Source organism: Colletotrichum navitas (assembly GCF_030913465.1).
Source record: "Colletotrichum navitas strain CBS 125086 chromosome Unknown LY79scaffold_3, whole genome shotgun sequence".
Classification (NCBI taxonomy): Eukaryota; Fungi; Ascomycota; class Sordariomycetes; order Glomerellales; family Glomerellaceae; genus Colletotrichum; species Colletotrichum navitas.
In genome coordinates this window covers 160,693-177,120 of record NW_026850549.1, presented here as the reverse complement: position 1 = coordinate 177,120, position 16,428 = coordinate 160,693, and the positions used below count along the sequence as shown (strand labels likewise).

At 60.1% G+C, this 16,428-nt stretch overlaps 6 protein-coding genes and 1 non-coding gene across 7 annotated transcripts; 1 reads left to right on the top strand and 6 right to left on the bottom strand.

Annotated features, from left to right (window-relative positions):
• Positions 1-1,421: 1,421 nt before the first annotated feature.
• Positions 1,422-3,805, top strand: LY79DRAFT_505463 (uncharacterized protein; the record flags this gene model as incomplete). Its single annotated transcript, XM_060553627.1, has 2 exons — positions 1,422-1,471; positions 1,849-3,805. The coding sequence occupies 2 exons, from the start codon at positions 1,422-1,424 to the stop codon at positions 3,803-3,805; spliced, it is 2,007 nt and encodes a 668-aa protein (XP_060419556.1).
• Positions 3,806-4,234: 429 nt separating this feature from the next.
• Positions 4,235-4,336, bottom strand: LY79DRAFT_t28. Its single transcript has one exon. It is a non-coding gene; the product is annotated as a tRNA-Leu (tRNA).
• Positions 4,337-5,194: 858 nt separating this feature from the next.
• LY79DRAFT_201834 (uncharacterized protein) lies at positions 5,195-6,409 on the bottom strand. Its single transcript, XM_060551464.1, has one exon. The coding sequence runs from the start codon at positions 6,124-6,126 to the stop codon at positions 5,473-5,475; it is 654 nt and encodes a 217-aa protein (XP_060419555.1). The 5' UTR covers positions 6,127-6,409; the 3' UTR covers positions 5,195-5,472.
• A 284-nt stretch (positions 6,410-6,693) lies between these two features.
• On the bottom strand, positions 6,694-7,406 carry LY79DRAFT_665478 (uncharacterized protein; the record flags this gene model as incomplete). Its single annotated transcript, XM_060563070.1, has 2 exons — positions 6,694-7,106; positions 7,139-7,406. 2 exons carry the CDS (start codon positions 7,404-7,406, stop codon positions 6,694-6,696), a joined length of 681 nt encoding a protein of 226 aa, XP_060419554.1.
• LY79DRAFT_686884 (1-aminocyclopropane-1-carboxylate deaminase) lies at positions 7,320-8,871 on the bottom strand (the record flags this gene model as incomplete). The annotated part of the gene is made up of 2 exons (XM_060564674.1): positions 7,320-8,633; positions 8,690-8,871. The coding sequence occupies 2 exons, from the start codon at positions 8,869-8,871 to the stop codon at positions 7,778-7,780; spliced, it is 1,038 nt and encodes a 345-aa protein (XP_060419553.1). The 3' UTR covers positions 7,320-7,777.
• A 1,019-nt stretch (positions 8,872-9,890) lies between these two features.
• LY79DRAFT_536333 (TfdA family taurine catabolism dioxygenase TauD) lies at positions 9,891-11,761 on the bottom strand. Its single transcript, XM_060556588.1, has 3 exons — positions 11,298-11,761; positions 10,503-11,229; positions 9,891-10,405 (listed from the first exon to the last, which is right to left on the bottom strand). The coding sequence occupies exons 1-3, from the start codon at positions 11,613-11,615 to the stop codon at positions 10,242-10,244; spliced, it is 1,209 nt and encodes a 402-aa protein (XP_060419552.1). The 5' UTR covers positions 11,616-11,761; the 3' UTR covers positions 9,891-10,241.
• A 1,100-nt stretch (positions 11,762-12,861) lies between these two features.
• LY79DRAFT_586419 (uncharacterized protein) lies at positions 12,862-16,246 on the bottom strand (the record flags this gene model as incomplete). Its single annotated transcript, XM_060560635.1, has 7 exons — positions 12,862-13,110; positions 13,177-13,243; positions 13,278-13,618; positions 13,732-13,987; positions 14,067-14,539; positions 14,596-16,120; positions 16,206-16,246. 7 exons carry the CDS (start codon positions 16,244-16,246, stop codon positions 12,862-12,864), a joined length of 2,952 nt encoding a protein of 983 aa, XP_060419551.1.
• Between the last annotated feature and the right edge of the window lie 182 nt (positions 16,247-16,428).

The following is a 16,428-nucleotide window of genomic DNA, read 5'->3' as shown; positions in this document are numbered from 1 at the left end:
AGCGCCGGATGGGTGAATCCGCGAATGCATGGCATCGTCCCCGTTCGTATCCCTTCGATTGTCTCGGTCCAGGCAATGTCATTGGCCGGCCGTTGGCATACATTATACATACTCGACGAGAAGCGGCCGACCTCGACAGGGCCTCCAGAATCTAGGAACCCGGACGCTAAAGTGTCAAATGTCAGTATCCGAGCCCTGGCAGTTTAGCTCGGGACAACCAAATGGTCTGGTCTGAACTGGCAAGTCTGGCCACGGCGGCGCTTGGGACATGGGGAAGAAGGAGGGTTACGTCGAGGTACAATGTACGGATAGTAGTTGTGGTATTGTGTGCCTTTGGACGCATTGTGAGAGAGAAAGACGGAAACGGGACATGATACACTACGGCCTCCCGCCCAACCCGGACCACGATGTATTCGTAGCTATGTAACTAATGGTTTCTCCATCCAGTCATGTCCAACAAACGAACTAGTTGCGACGGAAATCCTTCCACCACCCGCTCGCTGCTCGTTTCTCTCTCTCTCTCACTCTCTCTCACTCTCTCTCTGTCTCTCTCTGTCTCTCTCTCTCCTCTCTACACACACACACACACACACTATCTTATCTTGCTTGACCAGACTACACCCACACCCCCGGTCCCCGTTCGCCAAGTATCCCTAGGTCACCACAAATTAGTGCCGCCCAGAGAGAGCAAGGCCCTCTCAGGCGACAACTGCAGGGGACCAGGAATCCATTCGGTACCGAGGCGCGGCCGGTTGGTTAGTTGGGCACTGCGGCCCCCAAATTGAGGAGGGGGACAGAATGCAGGGAGGCGGGAAGTGACAAACCGCGCAACGCAACGCAACGCACCGCAACGCACCGTACCGTATCGCACGCAGCCGGACTAATTCGAGAAAAGAACTCACTCAGCCCATCCATCCCATCCCGCCACACCCTCACTCACACCCTCACTCACACCCACCCACCCACACACATACACACACACACACACACACATACACATACACTCTCTCACGCTCATACATACACACACAAAGACACAGCCTCTCGGCCGTCGATGGCTTGTCTGTCTGTCTATCTGTGTTTGCCTCACACGGCGCCGCCAATTTTCTTACCCCTCCGAAGATTGAAACACAACCTACCCTCTTTTTTCTCTCTCCCTTCCTTTCTGGAATCCAGCCAGAAGAAGCCTCCTCCTCCTCCCTAAGCCGATCCCGCCGTCTTGGTCCCCTGATTTGTTTGGCAAACACAGCCCAAAGTCTTGCCGGCCGCTGGCGTTCCCCCTAGTTTTGCGGTACTTTGGGGGGGGACCTTGGTTTTTTTTATTTTCTTTTTTTTCTATTATTTTCTTTTCTTTTTCTCACCCCCCCCCTTTTCGGTATAGTCGGGAAGCCAGCCCTTCGTCGGCCCGGAGAAAAGCCATAATGACACGGAAGGGCCAGCCCAAGGTTCGGACCGGGTGCTTGACCTGCAAGTGAGTGATGGACACTGCGTCTCTTCCCGCCCCTTCTCACTGTCCGTATCGTGTGGTTTTTTTTCTTTCTGTTTTTTCTGTTTTTTTTTTTTTTTTCATCTTCCGGTGTTCTTGAGCTCGACTCGGATGCGTTGATGCATCATGCGACGAGGTCCAATCGACAACTCTGCCGAGCCGGCGGTTTTGTTAAGACGAGACGGGACGAACTCGGACGGCGCCCTCCGTGTGTGTGACCAAGCCGTCGCCGAACCTCGGTCCCCCGCCCCGATTCCTACCACAAACAGCACCACCACCACCACCACCCTCCTCCTCATCCTCCTCCTCCTCTCCTCCCCCCCCCCCCCCCCAGAAAAAACTAACTGCCTCTTGTCACGCAGGTCGCGCAAGGTGAAATGCGACGAAGCAAAGCCGGCCTGCGCTCGGTGCACCGGCACGGGGCGCCGCTGCGAGGGCTACGCCGTCGTGGTCCCCAGCAACCGCGCCATCGCCCGGGCCCGGTCACGCACGACGCGACTCAGGGAAGCCCTTGCCCAGGCCCGCGCCAGCATGGCCGGCGGCGGCTCCGAGAAGGCCACGCTGGAATACCTCGCCCGCGACGTCGCACCCAAGCTGCCGCAGAACCTCGAGAACCAGTTCTGGACCGTGGCCGTGCCGCGCATGAGTAAGTCGGAGCCCGCCGTCCGCCACGCCGTGGCTGCTGTCGGCAGCCTCTCCCCCCCCCCCCGCCTGCGATCGTCGAGTAATAACCCCGTCCAAGGCGGAACCCCCCAGACCGAAGCGCACTACAGCGAGGCGCTCCGGCTGATGGCGAGGACAGTCGCGCCCGAGAGAGACGAGAGGCGGCAGCGGCATCGCCAGAGCTTCAACGACGCGCCCCGAGCCGACGACGCCAGCAGGCCCCGCAACCTCTCCATGACCTCTCTGAGCAGCCGGTCTTCCCCGAGCCTGGCCGCCGCCGGGTCGTACTCCGCCGTGCACTCCCCCGCCCCGCTCACGCCGAGCGTGTACGGCAGCGTGCCGGACCCGACCGAGACCGACCGCTCGAGCAGCAGCCGGGGGCCGACGAATCCCTTCGCGTCCCCCCCGAGCCAAGAAGACGACGGCGACGAGGAGCCGCCGACGACGCACTGCAACGACGTGGACGTGGTGCTGTCGTGCTGCATACTCTTCATAGCGGCCGAGTTCCTGCGCGGCAGCCCCGACGAGGCCATGCGGCACCTCGCCAACGGCATCAACATCCTCAACAACGTCGACTACGCCGACGTCGACCAGGCGACGCTGGACGAGATCGTGCCCAAGTTCCACCGCCTCAGCATCGTCCAGCTGTGCTTCTACGACAAACCCGGCTTCCCCTCGCTCAGCCTCCAGCACGGCCACCGGCCGCGGTACAACCTCGGGCCGTTCGACAAGAGCGGCAGCAGCATATACCTGCCCAAGCGCGCCGTGGACCCCATCATACTCGACGCCATACGCTACATCCGGTCGGCCGACCCGGGCTCGCAGACGGACTCGCGCCTGGCCTCGAGGGGGCCCGTCATGTCCGAGGAGCAGAGGAGCATCTGCGCCTCCCTCGACAGGTGGCACGCCGCCTTCCTCGCCTTCGTCGACGCGCCCGGGAGGCCGGCCGACCCGCCGCTGCCGACGCACCGGGGCCTCATCTGCGCCGAGACCGAGATGAAGTACCAGGCCGCCAAGATCTGCATCAGCGTCTGCCGCTCCCACGACGAGTCCGTCTACGACTGCTTCAAGGACCCCTTCAGGCGCATCGTCACCCTCGCCCGCCTGATCCTCGACAGCTGCCCAGACGCCGCCGCCGCCGCCGCCGCCGCCGCCGCCGCGCCCGACCCGCCCGAGTTCGACTTCGACTTCACGACGAGCTACCTGCCGCTGCTCGAGTTCGTCATCGCCAAGTGCCGCTGGCTCGACATACGCTACGAGGCCTGGCGCATCGTGCGGGCCCTCGCCACCGAGCGCACGCCGCGCGTCCTGGCCCGCGGCCGCCTCCTCCTCCACCTCGTCGGCCAGCGCATGATCGAGCGGGAGCACAACGTCAACATCGACGAGGTCACGCGCCACAACGCCGGCCTCTTCTCGCTGCCGCCCGAGGAGATGCGCGTCAAGGACTACGCCGCCGACCCGCGCTTCGCCGACCTGGTCCCCGTCGTCCCCGTCTCCCCCGGAGACGACGCGACCGCGGGGGCGGGGGCGGGGCCGGCCAAGGCGCAGGTGCCCTACACGCAACGGCTGCTGCTCCGGTGCGGCAGCTGCGAGCTCGACGACCTCGCCGTCTGGATGGAAAACAGACGCCCTTCTCCCTCCTCTTCTTTTTCTTGATAGATTCTTGGTCTGTTGTTACATTTATATCTATGTCTGTCTATCTATCTACATATATATATATCTATATATATACATATACACTCAGCGAGGTTCTAGAGGCACGACTCATGACAAAAAGCACCTGTTTGACTGCGCGCGGCATACGGTCAGTACCTTGTGTATCTTTACCAAAAAAAAGAAAAAAAAAAAAGCAGCATCAACTGCACAACTCTTACATGGGGCGGAGGAAAAGTAAGGGAAAAAAAACGTAAGAAAAAAAAAAGAAAAGAAAAAAAAAGACTAGAGCATGTTAGTGTACAACTGTCAAAGAACTACCCGTCCTTCGCAACCACTTTCCCTTCTGTGGAAGACCTCCTCCTTTTCGTCACCCGTAACTTCCCGTCACCATGTTTCCCCCCCGTTGCAGGACACGAGGTTCATCAAAACTGAAAGGGACGAGACTAGAGCTCGCGCGGGTTGCCCCACCAGGAAAAACCAGATGTCAAGCTGACCTCAACCTGGCGCCATAACCAACTCGGCCGCCCTTCCGGATGTATGCTGCATGCGTCTCGTGTGTGTACAATCATTTCTCCCGGCTCTCCACTGCCTTGTTCCCAGTCGTCGGATCTTAGCCGACGATCCCCGCCTTTAATCCCCCCCGGCCGGCCGTCCCGGGAGTTTGGGACAATCTCATGACTCGGGGATGGTCGAGCACCCCCTCCCCTGTCTTGCCCAACAGGAAAGGGAAAAAAAGAAAGAAGAAAAAAAAAAAAAAGTCTCGGCGGCCCCTGATTTTCCAACATTTCGGGGCCTATGGCGAAGGTGATCGTGGTGAGCTTCCCACCGCCTCGCAGTGTCTGCCGTGGCCTCCTGCAGCGGATAGCGGGACCCCCCGGACGGCCCGGCTCCCCACGATACGGTATCCGGCGGCCTCCTTATCCCGTCTAGGAAGAATGGGAGGTGATTTGCCCTTCCGACTGCCCGCTCGCGTGCGCCTCGCAGGAGACAGGACAAGGCGTCCAAATAAGGTTTTTCGGCGCAGGTCCTCTGCGCCATGGTACGATCGGTCTCGGCGGGCCGGCCCGGCTGCTCGTCTATCATCCCGCATTCAGCCATCAGATCTTATCTGATTGGGCTGCCCGAGCTCCCGTCCATCACCCGCTGCGATATGTCCTTGCCGAGTCCGCTCTCTCTGGTTTTTCTGGAATAAAAAACCACCGACGTACCCATCAAAACTGATCAACGGGGGGGGGGGGGAGTGGGGGGTTGGTTCCACGGATTTGCGGACTTGCGGAGCCGGAACGATGTTGTGCCCTGACTCGACGGGCCTCCGGAGGCGCCTCCCCCCCTGCCTCCGGCGTTGGGTTGCGTGATCCATGTAACAATATCTTATCGGATGCGGCGCTTTCTAACCGCGCCAAGTGACTTATTGACCAAACTTGGTTTTTCTTCAGGACGGCTTATTGCCTTGCCTACCTACCCAGGCGGCTATGAGCTTTAGTGTCAGCACACATCCAACTACTGCATAAGCGGGTACAGAGTGCCAATCACTTACTTCGTCGTAAGCTCACCGTCGTGCTTACAGTTCGTCTTGTAGAAGGGTCCGTTCCCCCCTACAGCAAGTTACGAAGCCGACATACGCGCAGGTATGAAACACCTAATTACAATGGCGACTTCGGTATAGACTACCCCCGCCAGAGCACGCGGCGCAGACCCCGATTTCCGGCTTTGACCAAGACACCATTGAAACCCCCCTCCCGAAATGCTTTTCGCGAAGGCCATGGTTCTCGGGGAGAACGCACGTAGCAATAAACGTCGTCGCCGTCCCTTGCCGGAGGCACGTACCTATATGAGACAGGGCAGTACTCGAGTACTCGGGGCAACCGCCCTCCCTGGCGTGCCATTGGAGCTCGCAGCGCGAGAAGCCGCACATTCGGCACCAGAACAGTCAACGGCACCGAGGTTGCTTCTCCAGAGGTCATCGCGGAAAGACATGCCGGTGTTTTGTCCCCTCCTGATACGCGTGATGAGGCCTGAAGCAAACGACGACGGGCCGAGTTCCGGTGGACGGGCATCGTGTTCTTTGCTGGTCCAGAAATCACGGTACGTCTCTGGGAAGGTTTATGGCTTTGCTTATACACACTTCGGAGACACCACCGGTCCGTCATCGCGATATGCTCTCGAAGCAGAGTAGTGTAGGTACGATGCAGCGAGGCAGTCGCACGGTGGCCCGGATCCGGCATAGGCCGCGATCGAAGCCTGCATTTGAGCCCTTCCAGCATAGCCAAGGGGAGGGGGGGGATCGCCGCCGAGGCACACGCGGAGGCTGGTGTCTGCATCGTGGCCTTCCAGGACGTGTTTTACAGACTTTCATTTCGTGCAGGGAATTTTTGACACGGTGACGCGTGGTGTCGGGTTTTCTGTGACTGTGAACGAGGCGGAGAGGTCAATGGCGGACGTGACCACACCGGGCGGATGATGCCTCATTAGCTCTCATGCATAAGCGTGTCTTTGATCGGTCTGTCCTGTCACAACAGACTTGGTGCTCTCTCTTGTGAGGTACAGATTCGCCGGAAGCGGGCTAGAGGGAATCATGGATGGTGCCTGATTTGTGTGATTGAAGGGATGGAAATGAAGGTAGACGAGTCGGCATGCAGTCAGCGATCAGCGATCAACAATCAATGAGTGGCGCGGGGAAGTGACCTTGAACAGATCGGATTTCTTCTACCGTGCCGGCCTGAACGTGTAACAGAAGGGAACGAGTATACTGGTTTTTCGTGTGCAGCGACCAGGTTCAACGTTTTTGCCAAATTGGATTTTTACATGCTCTCGGTAGAACCGAAATCCATACAATGATCCGACGCAAACCTTTTGTTTTCAGTCAACTATCCAAACGCACATCCGCGTTACGTCTCTTCTGGGCGTAAAACGCCCCAGATCTTCTTGACGATCTCGCCCTGACTGTCATCGCCTGTAACCCCCAGAGACTTTGCATCGTCTTCAACTGACCCCGTTCCGGCCGCTTCTTCGTTGACCGTCGGCTTCCCGAGTTCCGTCCTGCACGGATGACAGGGCTGCTGCTCCTCCGTCCCCAGGGGCGTCTGCGTCGGCGGGATGTACTCGATGACCTCGGCGAACCTGACGGCCGTATCCCGCTCTTCTTCCCTCTCGGATCGGCCCCAGGACGCCGGCTGCAGGAGACGCGCAAAGCTGGCCTCGACGGCGCTACGCTGGTAGTACTCCCTGACCTGTTGCCTCTTGCGGAACCGAAGGAAGGCGGCGCGGCTGATGCCGATGAACTGCTCATGGGAGCCCTTGTCTGCGTCGAGTCAGCTTGGGCGTCTTTTGGACAGAAGAAGCGCGCGAGATCCTTGTGGGGGGGAGAAGACGTGCAGTAGGAGCCCCAAGCGGTGGTGGCCTGGGGGCTTGTGCTTGACTTGGTGCCCATGACGAAGCCGGGGTCTTTTGGGCTTGTCATCTTGCGGACGGCTTCCTTGACGAGGACGATGACGATGGCGATGAATGCGACGTCCCAGATGAACGACATCAAGCTGGGTCCCTGGATGTGCGTTGTTGCTGCGCTGGCGTTCGATCGGTCGGCGTACGGACTAAATGGCATGGATCGGGATGGATAGATTTTGGAGAAGGAAGGCATAGAAGGAATCATAAACGGAATATGGATAATGGTAGATGTCGGTTGTGATTTGGAGGTATGGTGCACAATGTTCCGGACTTGGTTCATACACGATGGCAGGCTGACGACGGAGAAAAGTGGCAGACAGATGGACAAATGGACCCATGGGCTGGCTTCCGGCCAACTGTTGCCAACGACGGGCAGCACTTCGACGTTGAGTTTGGTAACCCGTGGATGCGGCCAACTTTACCCGAAAACCAGACAGCGAGAGAAACACTCGGTACTTGCCGGACCGACAGAAATGGTTGAAACTTGTACAGGGTATTTTCATTTTTTTCGTCAAGCGTATCTACACATTACATGCCAGAGTAGGCGTTCAGCGCCAACTGGCCGCCCAGGTGGGCATATAGTACGTTGCTCCCGGCGGGGATCTCGCCGTTCTTGATCATCTGCATCATACCCGCCAGGCTCTTGCCCTCGTAGACGGGGTCGGTGATGAAGCCCTCGGTGCTGGCGCCGAACTTGATAGCGTCGACGGTCACCTGGTCGGGCACGCCGTAGATGCCGCCGTGGAAGCGGTCGTCGAGGATGATGTCGTCCTCGGTGATATCGCTCTCGTCGAGGCCGATCTTGACGGCCGTGTTCTTGGCGATGCGCAGAATCTGGTCAAATGTCTGCTTGACGGTGGCGGAGGCGTCGATGCCGACGACGCGGCGCTTGGGCGAGCCGTTCTTCTTCTGGGCGAGTTTGAAGCCGGCGACCATACCGGCCATGGTGGAGCCGGTGACGGCGCAGACGATGACGGTGTCGAAGAAGACGCCGAGCTCCTTCTCTTGGGCCTCGACCTCGAAGGCCCAGCGGGCGAAGCCGAGGCCGCCGAGGGGGTGGTCCGAGGCACCTGCGGGGATGTAGTAGGGCTTGCGGCCGGCGGCGAGGAGCTCGGCCTTTAGGTTGGCAAGGGTGTCCTTGTGCTCGATGCCAAAGGGGGAGGGGTCGAGACGGACGTCAGCGCCCATGAGGCGCGACAGCTGGAGGTTGCCGACCTTGTCATAAACGACGTCCTCCCAGTCGACCCACTTCTCCTGGACGAGGGCGGCCTTGAGGCCGAGCTTGGCGGCGACGGCGGTGACCTGGCGCGTGTGGTTGGACTGCACGCCACCAATGGAGACAAGAGTGTCGCAGCCTTGAGCGAGAGCGTCGGAGGCGAGGTATCTGGTCATGTTAATAACTGAATACGCAAGAGGAAGATGAGAAGAGGGACGTCTTACTCGAGTTTGCGTGTCTTGTTGCCGCCGTAGGCCAGGCCGGAGTTGCAGTCCTCGCGCTTGGCGTAGACGTTGACCTTGCCACCGAGGGCAGCGGATATGCGGGGGAGGGGCTCGACAGGTGAGGGGCCAAAGAGGAAGCTTTCACGAGGGATGCTCGCGAAGGGCTCGGGGAGGAGAGACATGATGGAGGGGATTTTGCTGAGGTTTCTTTTTCTTTTATTGAAAAGGGAGGGTTTATCGAAGAAGAACCAAGACTTGGGCGAGAGACGACATGACAAGACAGGACAAGACAGCGAACAAGGCCGCGTTTAATAAGGCATTGGCGATACGCTGACGACAGCGACGTCGGATGGCCAAGGCAAGGCTCGGGTTGCTGACTCGAGCGGTTGAAGGCGGGCAAGTGGGTAAAGGAGACACACTCTCTAGACCAACGGTCCACCGTTATCTGCAACACGGTCGCGGGGTCGGCTGGCGATAGGGGTTGTGGGCTGATCTGAGGACATGTCTGTCTGTGTTGTCGTGGTTGTGTTGTCTGGATCCATAAGTTGGGTTTGTAGGTAGATTGGAGCGGCACCGCGAATGTTTTGGTCATGGTCGTTAGATATAAATCAGAGAAGCACATATCTCGAACCTCCTCCAGCGTGTTGAAGGTTAGAGCAGTACTTGTGTTTTCCAGCAAGTTGCTAAGTCCAAAAGGTACTCCATTAGTAATTAGAATACTTACTTGATGAGGTTTTAATTGTCTAGGTACTTCCTTCCCTCCCTTCTCTTTCCCTGGGGCCTGGCCTGCCCCGCGTCGCATGCTTTCCTCTGGCGGGGGGCGGGGGGTTCTTTCCAACCACGGTAACTGACTGTCCTAAGCGGGGAACGACGGAGAACCCCCGGAAAAGCAGTTTTCCCGCGGGAAACTTCGCCTAACTTCGCCAAACTCACCGCAGTCGCTCCAACACGGCGAATCTCTCCTCCTCGCATGCACGTCGACAATTACATGGCCTTTCCCACGATATGGAGGGGCTACAACTGCGGAGAATAACAGAGCTGTCAGGTGGAGGTGTCTCTCTCTTAAGTCGTCTCGGAGCATCTCATAGTGTTGACGGAGGACCCCACTGGGTCACGTGACCCACCTCCTCCCTCCCTTTGGCCAGTCTCTGCCCACCTCGGGCAGCCCACTTCTCGGCAGCAACAAATCACCACTATCGTCAATACAACGGTATTGCCTCACTTTCGCTGTTGCTCGCCGTGCCACACATAGCGTCCGTGGGGACATGTATCACACGTTACGACCAAGGTCCTTGTTATTTGACTTTTTTTACTTGTTTGGTTTATGAGTTGCCTATCTATCTATTCAAACCCACTGTTCGACACTATACGCAACGTCGTTTCTATTCCGACTTTACAAGGAAGCGCCACCATCTCGAAAGAGCTAAACGGCTCGCGTGGTTTGCCCCCGTCCTCATCTAACGCGCTATTCATATAAACACGACACCCAAAGACTAACAAAATAATAACAACGTCCAGTTCTTTTACCATGCTTCTCGCTTCAGTTCCTCGCCTACTCGGCGTCCAACGGCGCACGAGGCGGCGTGTTGTTGACCTGGATGCCGCCGCGCTTCAGCTCCTTGCTGTCAGGGAACGGCAGCGCCCACCCGCCCTCGGTCTCCGGCGTCGACAACCAGAGGCGGAGGAGGTGGCGGCGAGGCGCCGGCGGAGGGTAATCTGGTTCACAGTCAGCGATTGTTGCTTCGGTCCGGCTCGGCAGACGTCGAGAATTCTTTTTGAATTCAACGAGGTTACGAGACGAGAGGAGACTCACCCTTGTACGCGGTCCTGGCGTGCAGCAAGTGCGCGTTGCTCAGGAACTGGATGTCGCCGACCTCGAGAATCATGTGCAGCGCCAGCTTCTGGCACGTGTTCTCGAGCGTCTCGAGCGCGTGCAGCTGCGCCTCGCTCAGCGGCGGGATGATGCCCTTGTCTGAGAAGCGCGTCAGGGAGCGCACGTAGTACGGATCCCACTTGCAGTACACCCGCCCCTTGCCGCCGTTCTCAATGTAGAATACGGGCTGGCGTGTCCACTCTTCCTGGCCCTCCGACACCTCGCCCTTGCGGTCAAAGTACCAGACGGGCTTGGTCAGAAGCTCGGCCACGTCCGGGTGCGACCGCTGCAGCTCGTTCCACACGGCGTGGATGCTGACAAGGTCGCTCTCGCCGCCCTCGGCCGCGCGGTGGACGCAGAGCAGCCCGACGAGATCGCCGTCGTCGGCGTGGAAGAACTGGCGCGCCGTCGTGCGGTAGATGCGCACCTTGTCGATCTGCGTCGGGTCGTCGCCCACATCCTTGACGTGGCCCAGCACGTGGCCACGCCTGTTCTGCGACACGAAATAGCCCAGATACGTGCCGAGGCCCATGTACCCGACCGCCGTCTTGTGCGGGCCCCATTCCTGCGCGGGGAACCCCTTGAAGAGAATGAAGCCCTTGCCGTTGATGAGGTCCTCGCGGAGGTCGATGAGGCGCCTCCCCAGCGTCGGGAGCGGGAAGTTGTCCTGCGGTGGTGCCAGTGTCAGTCGTGGGTCGGGCTGGGGGGATCGCGTGGAACCGGAGACACGCATACCTTGGAGATGCCCGTCAGAGGCGTATTGCTGGCGATGAAGGCGTCGGAGGTGCGACCAAGCTCCTCAACCTCCTCAGGAGTGAAGCGGTGCGTCCACTTCTCGGGGTGCTGCTCAAACTCTTCCTTGTGCCAGACGGTCGGACCCGAGATCTCCTTGGGGAACTCTTCGTACGGGCGCAACACGTCGTAAAGGGGGTTGTGCTGGCCCGAAGTGCGGATGCCGTCGGGGAAGATATCCCTAGGAGCATTGTCGTTCTTGCCCTTCCAGGGGCCCTGAGCGGGCTGAACGGGCTCGTCGATGAGGGCTCCTGGCGCCATGGTTGTGTGTTTATTGGGGGGTTATCAATTGGGTGTCTTTTGAGGTGCCACGATGAGGGGGGGGGGGAGTGGAAGAACAAGCCGCAGAAGACGACGAAGCAGAAGAATCAGCGACGACGGGATGCAGTAGCTGGCTGTCTTGAAAGATGAGAATTGGAGAAGGTAAGGCAAGACAGTCTGGAAAGGAGTTGGTTCTACCGCTCACTATTTAACACGTGTGTTTGTGTGTGTGTGAGCTCAAACTTTCTCATAGTCTGCAACGCTGTGCCCCCGGGGTCCTGCGGCCTTTATCACGCCAGGCGAACCGGTCCATTGGGAATTGAGATTTGGGGGTGTCCGGTTGTGTTACGGCTGCTGGCGAGCTCGATGCTTCGGATGGCGTGCTCAGGGACCCATATCGCGATGGTCGTCCGATGACGCGAGACAAAATGGGTGTGGGGTTCGTCGATCTGATTTCACTTGCGAGGTCGATAATTGATTGCCCCGCGCCGCACCGCACCGCACCGCACCACCGACACCGCCGGCTGCTTTTCGCGCGTGCGCAAAAGCTGGCTTGGCTCCCGAGTTGGAGTTACACTCTTGATGGTGTCGTTGGAGGCCAGGGGGCATGGGTTGAGTTTGACTTTTTCCCCCCTTCTTCCCACCCTGCCCTCTCCAGAAAAAGAGTAAAGAATGAATACAGATAACGCTCGATTGTGCAATTGCGTCCTTTTCTCGCCTCATATCCATGTTCCGGATATGCTTCCCGCACGAGGAAAAGCCGGTACCGGGCTCAACTCTGACTTCTGCCACCGACGACTTGGAGACACCCCCCCAACACAACTACCTATTACTTGTTGGTGTACCATACGGATACACTCACTACCTTTTGCGGTTAGTCGGAGTGGCGTAATCGCATCCCGGTAAGGGATGTCGCTGGTGTGTCTTGGACTCCACCACTCTATTCTGCAACGGTTAGGATTGCTATACACACTACGCATGCAGCTTCACTCCTAGTGTACACTACTTACAGTATAGATAGAGCCTTTCGATGCTACCTAGTATATGCGTAGCCGAGCTCAGCATCTCGCCGTTACCCATGGCAGTTGGGGCTTTCCTTCTTCCTCTCTTGAACCTTGTCCGAAGCAATCCTGTGCTGTCGTCTAGGGCCAATTTGGGTATTCATTGATCGCATCGACGGATGCACTGATATACACAGAAGCATCTCATGCAGCAGCCGCGTAAACCCATGACACCTCCCGCATGTCTAAACCCCAAACTCTTCAATGACGCTCCTGGGCTTCTTGAACTTTCTGAGCGGAACATACTCCAGATCATCCATGCCGAACCCCTTCGGCCCGCCGATCTCGATGCCCCGCGCCGTCGAGGTCCACTTCTCCGAGGCCGTGATACCGAGCACCACCACAAGCAGGCCGTACCGGTACTCCTGCGTGCCGATGGCCTCGCCGTTCTGAGCGTCGATGACGCACACGAGGTCCGGCACGATTGTTAGAATCTTTCAACGAGCCGTTAGCCAAGGAACAATCCCCGAATCGGGGCCGCCTGCTCTGCTCTCTCTTACCTCCTCCGTCCCGTCGCCGTGAACCTTCTTGGCGAGAATGTTCTCGTTCTTGAACGGGATCTTCAACCTCTCCGCCGCCGCCGCCGTTCGCCCCGCCGGACGACGCGCCGCTCTCGATGACGACCTCGCCGTACGCGTGCCCGGCCCTCGTGACCCTCTCGACGCCGACGATCTTGCCTCGGAAGAGCACCCGCGCCGACTCCTCCCCGCCGACCTGGTCCACGATCGCCTCGGCGACGGCGTCCATAGTGTTGGTGCACCGCGCCAGCGCGACCGCGCGGCCGATGCGCCAGGACAGCGACACCGTGTTCTCGACGACCCACGACTTTGCGTCGCGCCCGCTGACGGGGCCCTTGGCGCAGCCGACGTGCGAGCCCATCTGCGAGAGGGCGGCGCGGAACGCCCGCTCGGCGTCAAGCTCCGTGCGGGCTTTCGTCATGAGCTGTTTCGGTCAACCGTCAGCTGATTCCTTTGTCTTCTACTCCGATCGAGCTCCTCCTTCCCCCCCGTCCTTCGAAGGAAAGATTGTGCGGGCTGGGGTGATGGGAACCGCACCATTATCCTGCCGTTGCCGTCCGAAATGCACGACGGAATCATCGTCGCCTTCTTCTCGAACACCACCGGCGTGGTCTGGTGGGATATGGGGTACGCCCTGCCCATCCAGTCTCCGTCGACGGTCGGCACGTCGAGGTTCGTGCTCGCGCCGAGGATCAGGCCCTGGAGGCCGTTGCCGCCGCCGATCTCGAGCGAGATGACGGCCGTGGGTTTCGTTCCGAGGTACGCGTAGAGCTCCCTCTGCGACTCCATGATTCTGCCCGGAAACATCTCGCGTTAGACAGCCCCGAACGGACAGATGGATCCCGGGCGGAGGAACAACGAGGGGAACCTACTCGTCGCCATACGGCTTCTCGATCGACACCTGCGGGGAGCCCTTGCCGCCGCCGCAGGCCACGATGTCGTCGTCCTTCAGGTCGAACGGCGAGACGATCCGGACGGTCGCCCCGGCGCCGCGCATCATCTCTCGGAGCCTGAGCGAGTGCTGGTACGGCGACCCGCCACCGCCCGTGCCGAGAATGTAGCAACCTATCGTGATCCAGTCGAGGTCGGTCTCGGAGAGATGCCACTGTCGGTCAATGACTTTCGGCCTGTAGCCGTCAATGTACGTCTTCGAGTAGCTTGTTGACAGGGATGGCGACTCGCCGTCGTCGCTGCTGCTCATCATCTGCCTGTCACCAGCAAGGCTGGGCTCATCGGTGTCGTCCCCAGCCACATCGGGGATCGGATCTGCGTCGGCGGTTCCGGTCCTGGAGAAATCAAAGTCGCCCACGGCTTTGACGATTATGCGCGCCTTGTTGGCGATATACTGGGCGCCCGCGTCAGCTACATGCCCGCGGGCCGCGACGGAATAGACCACGTTACCTGGAGCGGGAAGTTCTCGATTTCCGCAACGGTGACGGATTCTCTCGAGGCCCCGTTCTCGACCGCTTTGTCCACGGCCCTCTGCGACAACTCTTCGATGACCTCCGCCGAGCTCTTGGTCTCCGTGCTCTCGATCGAGTCCACCACGCCGCCGACCCTGGCCGTCGCGGCGCCGATGGCGTTCGCGACGCCGGCCCACTCCGGCTTGATCACCCTGCTCGCCCCGGTCAGCGCATCCGGCGCGATCACCGCGCCGCCCCCAACCAGCACGACGGGGATGTCCTCCGGGGACGTCTTCATCGTGTCGATTATGCGCTCGAGCATCGTCCTGACCTTGGCCTTGAACTCGGGGAGGTCGTCCCGAAGACCGGCCCGCTCTGCCAGGGCCCGGTCTCCGATGTCCGCCCCGGGATCCGCCAGCACGGTGTAGTCCGTCGTCGTGGCGACGTCGCCGCCAAACACCAACGCCTTTTGCCGGATCCGGTACCCGACGCTCTGCGGCCCGATCACCAGGCCGCCGCCGTCCGCCCCTTTTCGAACGATGGACCCGCCTCCGAGCCCGATGCTCTTCACGTCGGGACACGAAAAGTTCGTCCTCACCCCCGCCACCTCGCTATACGCCGCCGCCTGCCTCGGGAACCCGTTCGCCAGCAGCAGCCCGACGTCCGTCGTCGTCCCCCCAATGTCCACGACCATCATCGCCTCCTCCTCCCCCCCGCCGAGGTTCCTCGTCAGGAACGCCGCGCCGCGCATGCTGTTCGTCGGGCCGCTCGAGAACGTCCGGATGGGCAGCCTCGCCGCGGCGGCCGCGGGGAGGACCGTCCCGTCGTTCTGGGTGACGAAGACGGGGCACGTCAGGCCGAGGCGGGCGACGGCGCGCCGGAAGGCGCGGATCGTGCGCCGGGCGAAGGGGAGGATGGAGGCGTTGAGGATCGCGGCGTTCTCGCGCTCGAGGAAGCCGATGTGGGCCACGTCCTTGGACAGGACGACGTCGGCGGCCGGGTGGACGGCGCGGACGATGTCGGCCGCGCGCTCCTCCTGCCTGTGCACGACGTCGACGGGGCTGAAGATGCCCGCGACGACGACGCTGCGGATGCCCTTGGCCCTGATGGCCTCGGCCTCGCGCCGCACGGCGTCCTCGTCGAGCTCGGCGATGAGGTCCCCGTCGATCTCGAGCCCGCCGCCGACGAGCCCGCGGTGGGCGCAGACGACGGCCCGCAGGCGCGGGGGCCAGTCGACGCCGGCGGGGATGTCGGCCGAGAAGGGCCCGCAGAGGCGCACGACGGCGACGCGGGCGAGGCGCGTGGCGTCGCCCTCGACGACGGCGTTGACGAAGTGCGTCGTGCCGATCGTGACGCTGGCGACGCCCGCCGGGTCGGCGGACGAGTCCCGGAGCAGCCGGGCGATGACGGCGGCGATGCCGTCGCTGGGGTCGGCGGTCGTGCTGGCCTTGTGGGCGGCGAGGATGCCGCGGCCCGGGGACGTGGAGGCCGTCGGGTCGAGGATGACGCCGTCCGTGTTCGTGCTTTGGGGGTTCGTGAGTACGGTTGTCTTATAGAATGATGAAGGCTTTCTTCAGTTTGGGGGCGGGGGGGGGGTTCGAAACGTACCCGCCCACGTCAACCCCGATCTTCAGAATAGGTGAGACCATTTTCTTGCCTCTGAAGGGGAGTTGCGTTGCCCTCTTTCTGAAGCTTTTTGTTTTATTATCTAATTTTTATGTCGAACTTTTGTGAGCCGAGATGGAATATCACGACTTCGAAGTCGCGGACTATGAGAGCATAGAACTCACGACGATGACATCTCACTCACCAGCGAATGAGACGAGTCACG

Coding starts and splice junctions, on each gene's coding strand:
- LY79DRAFT_201834 (XM_060551464.1), bottom strand. CDS start 6,126: ATGCAGACACCAGCCTCCGCGTGTGCCTCGGCGGCGATCCCCCCCCTC.
- LY79DRAFT_536333 (XM_060556588.1), bottom strand. CDS start 11,615: ATGGCGCCAGGAGCCCTCATCGACGAGCCCGTTCAGCCCGCTCAGGGC. Junction 11,230..11,297: donor CTCTGACGGGCATCTCCAAG/GTATGCGTGTCT, acceptor GCACCACCGCAG/GACAACTTCCCGCTCCCGAC. Junction 10,406..10,502: donor CGCCAGGACCGCGTACAAGG/GTGAGTCTCCTC, acceptor ACTGTGAACCAG/ATTACCCTCCGCCGGCGCCT.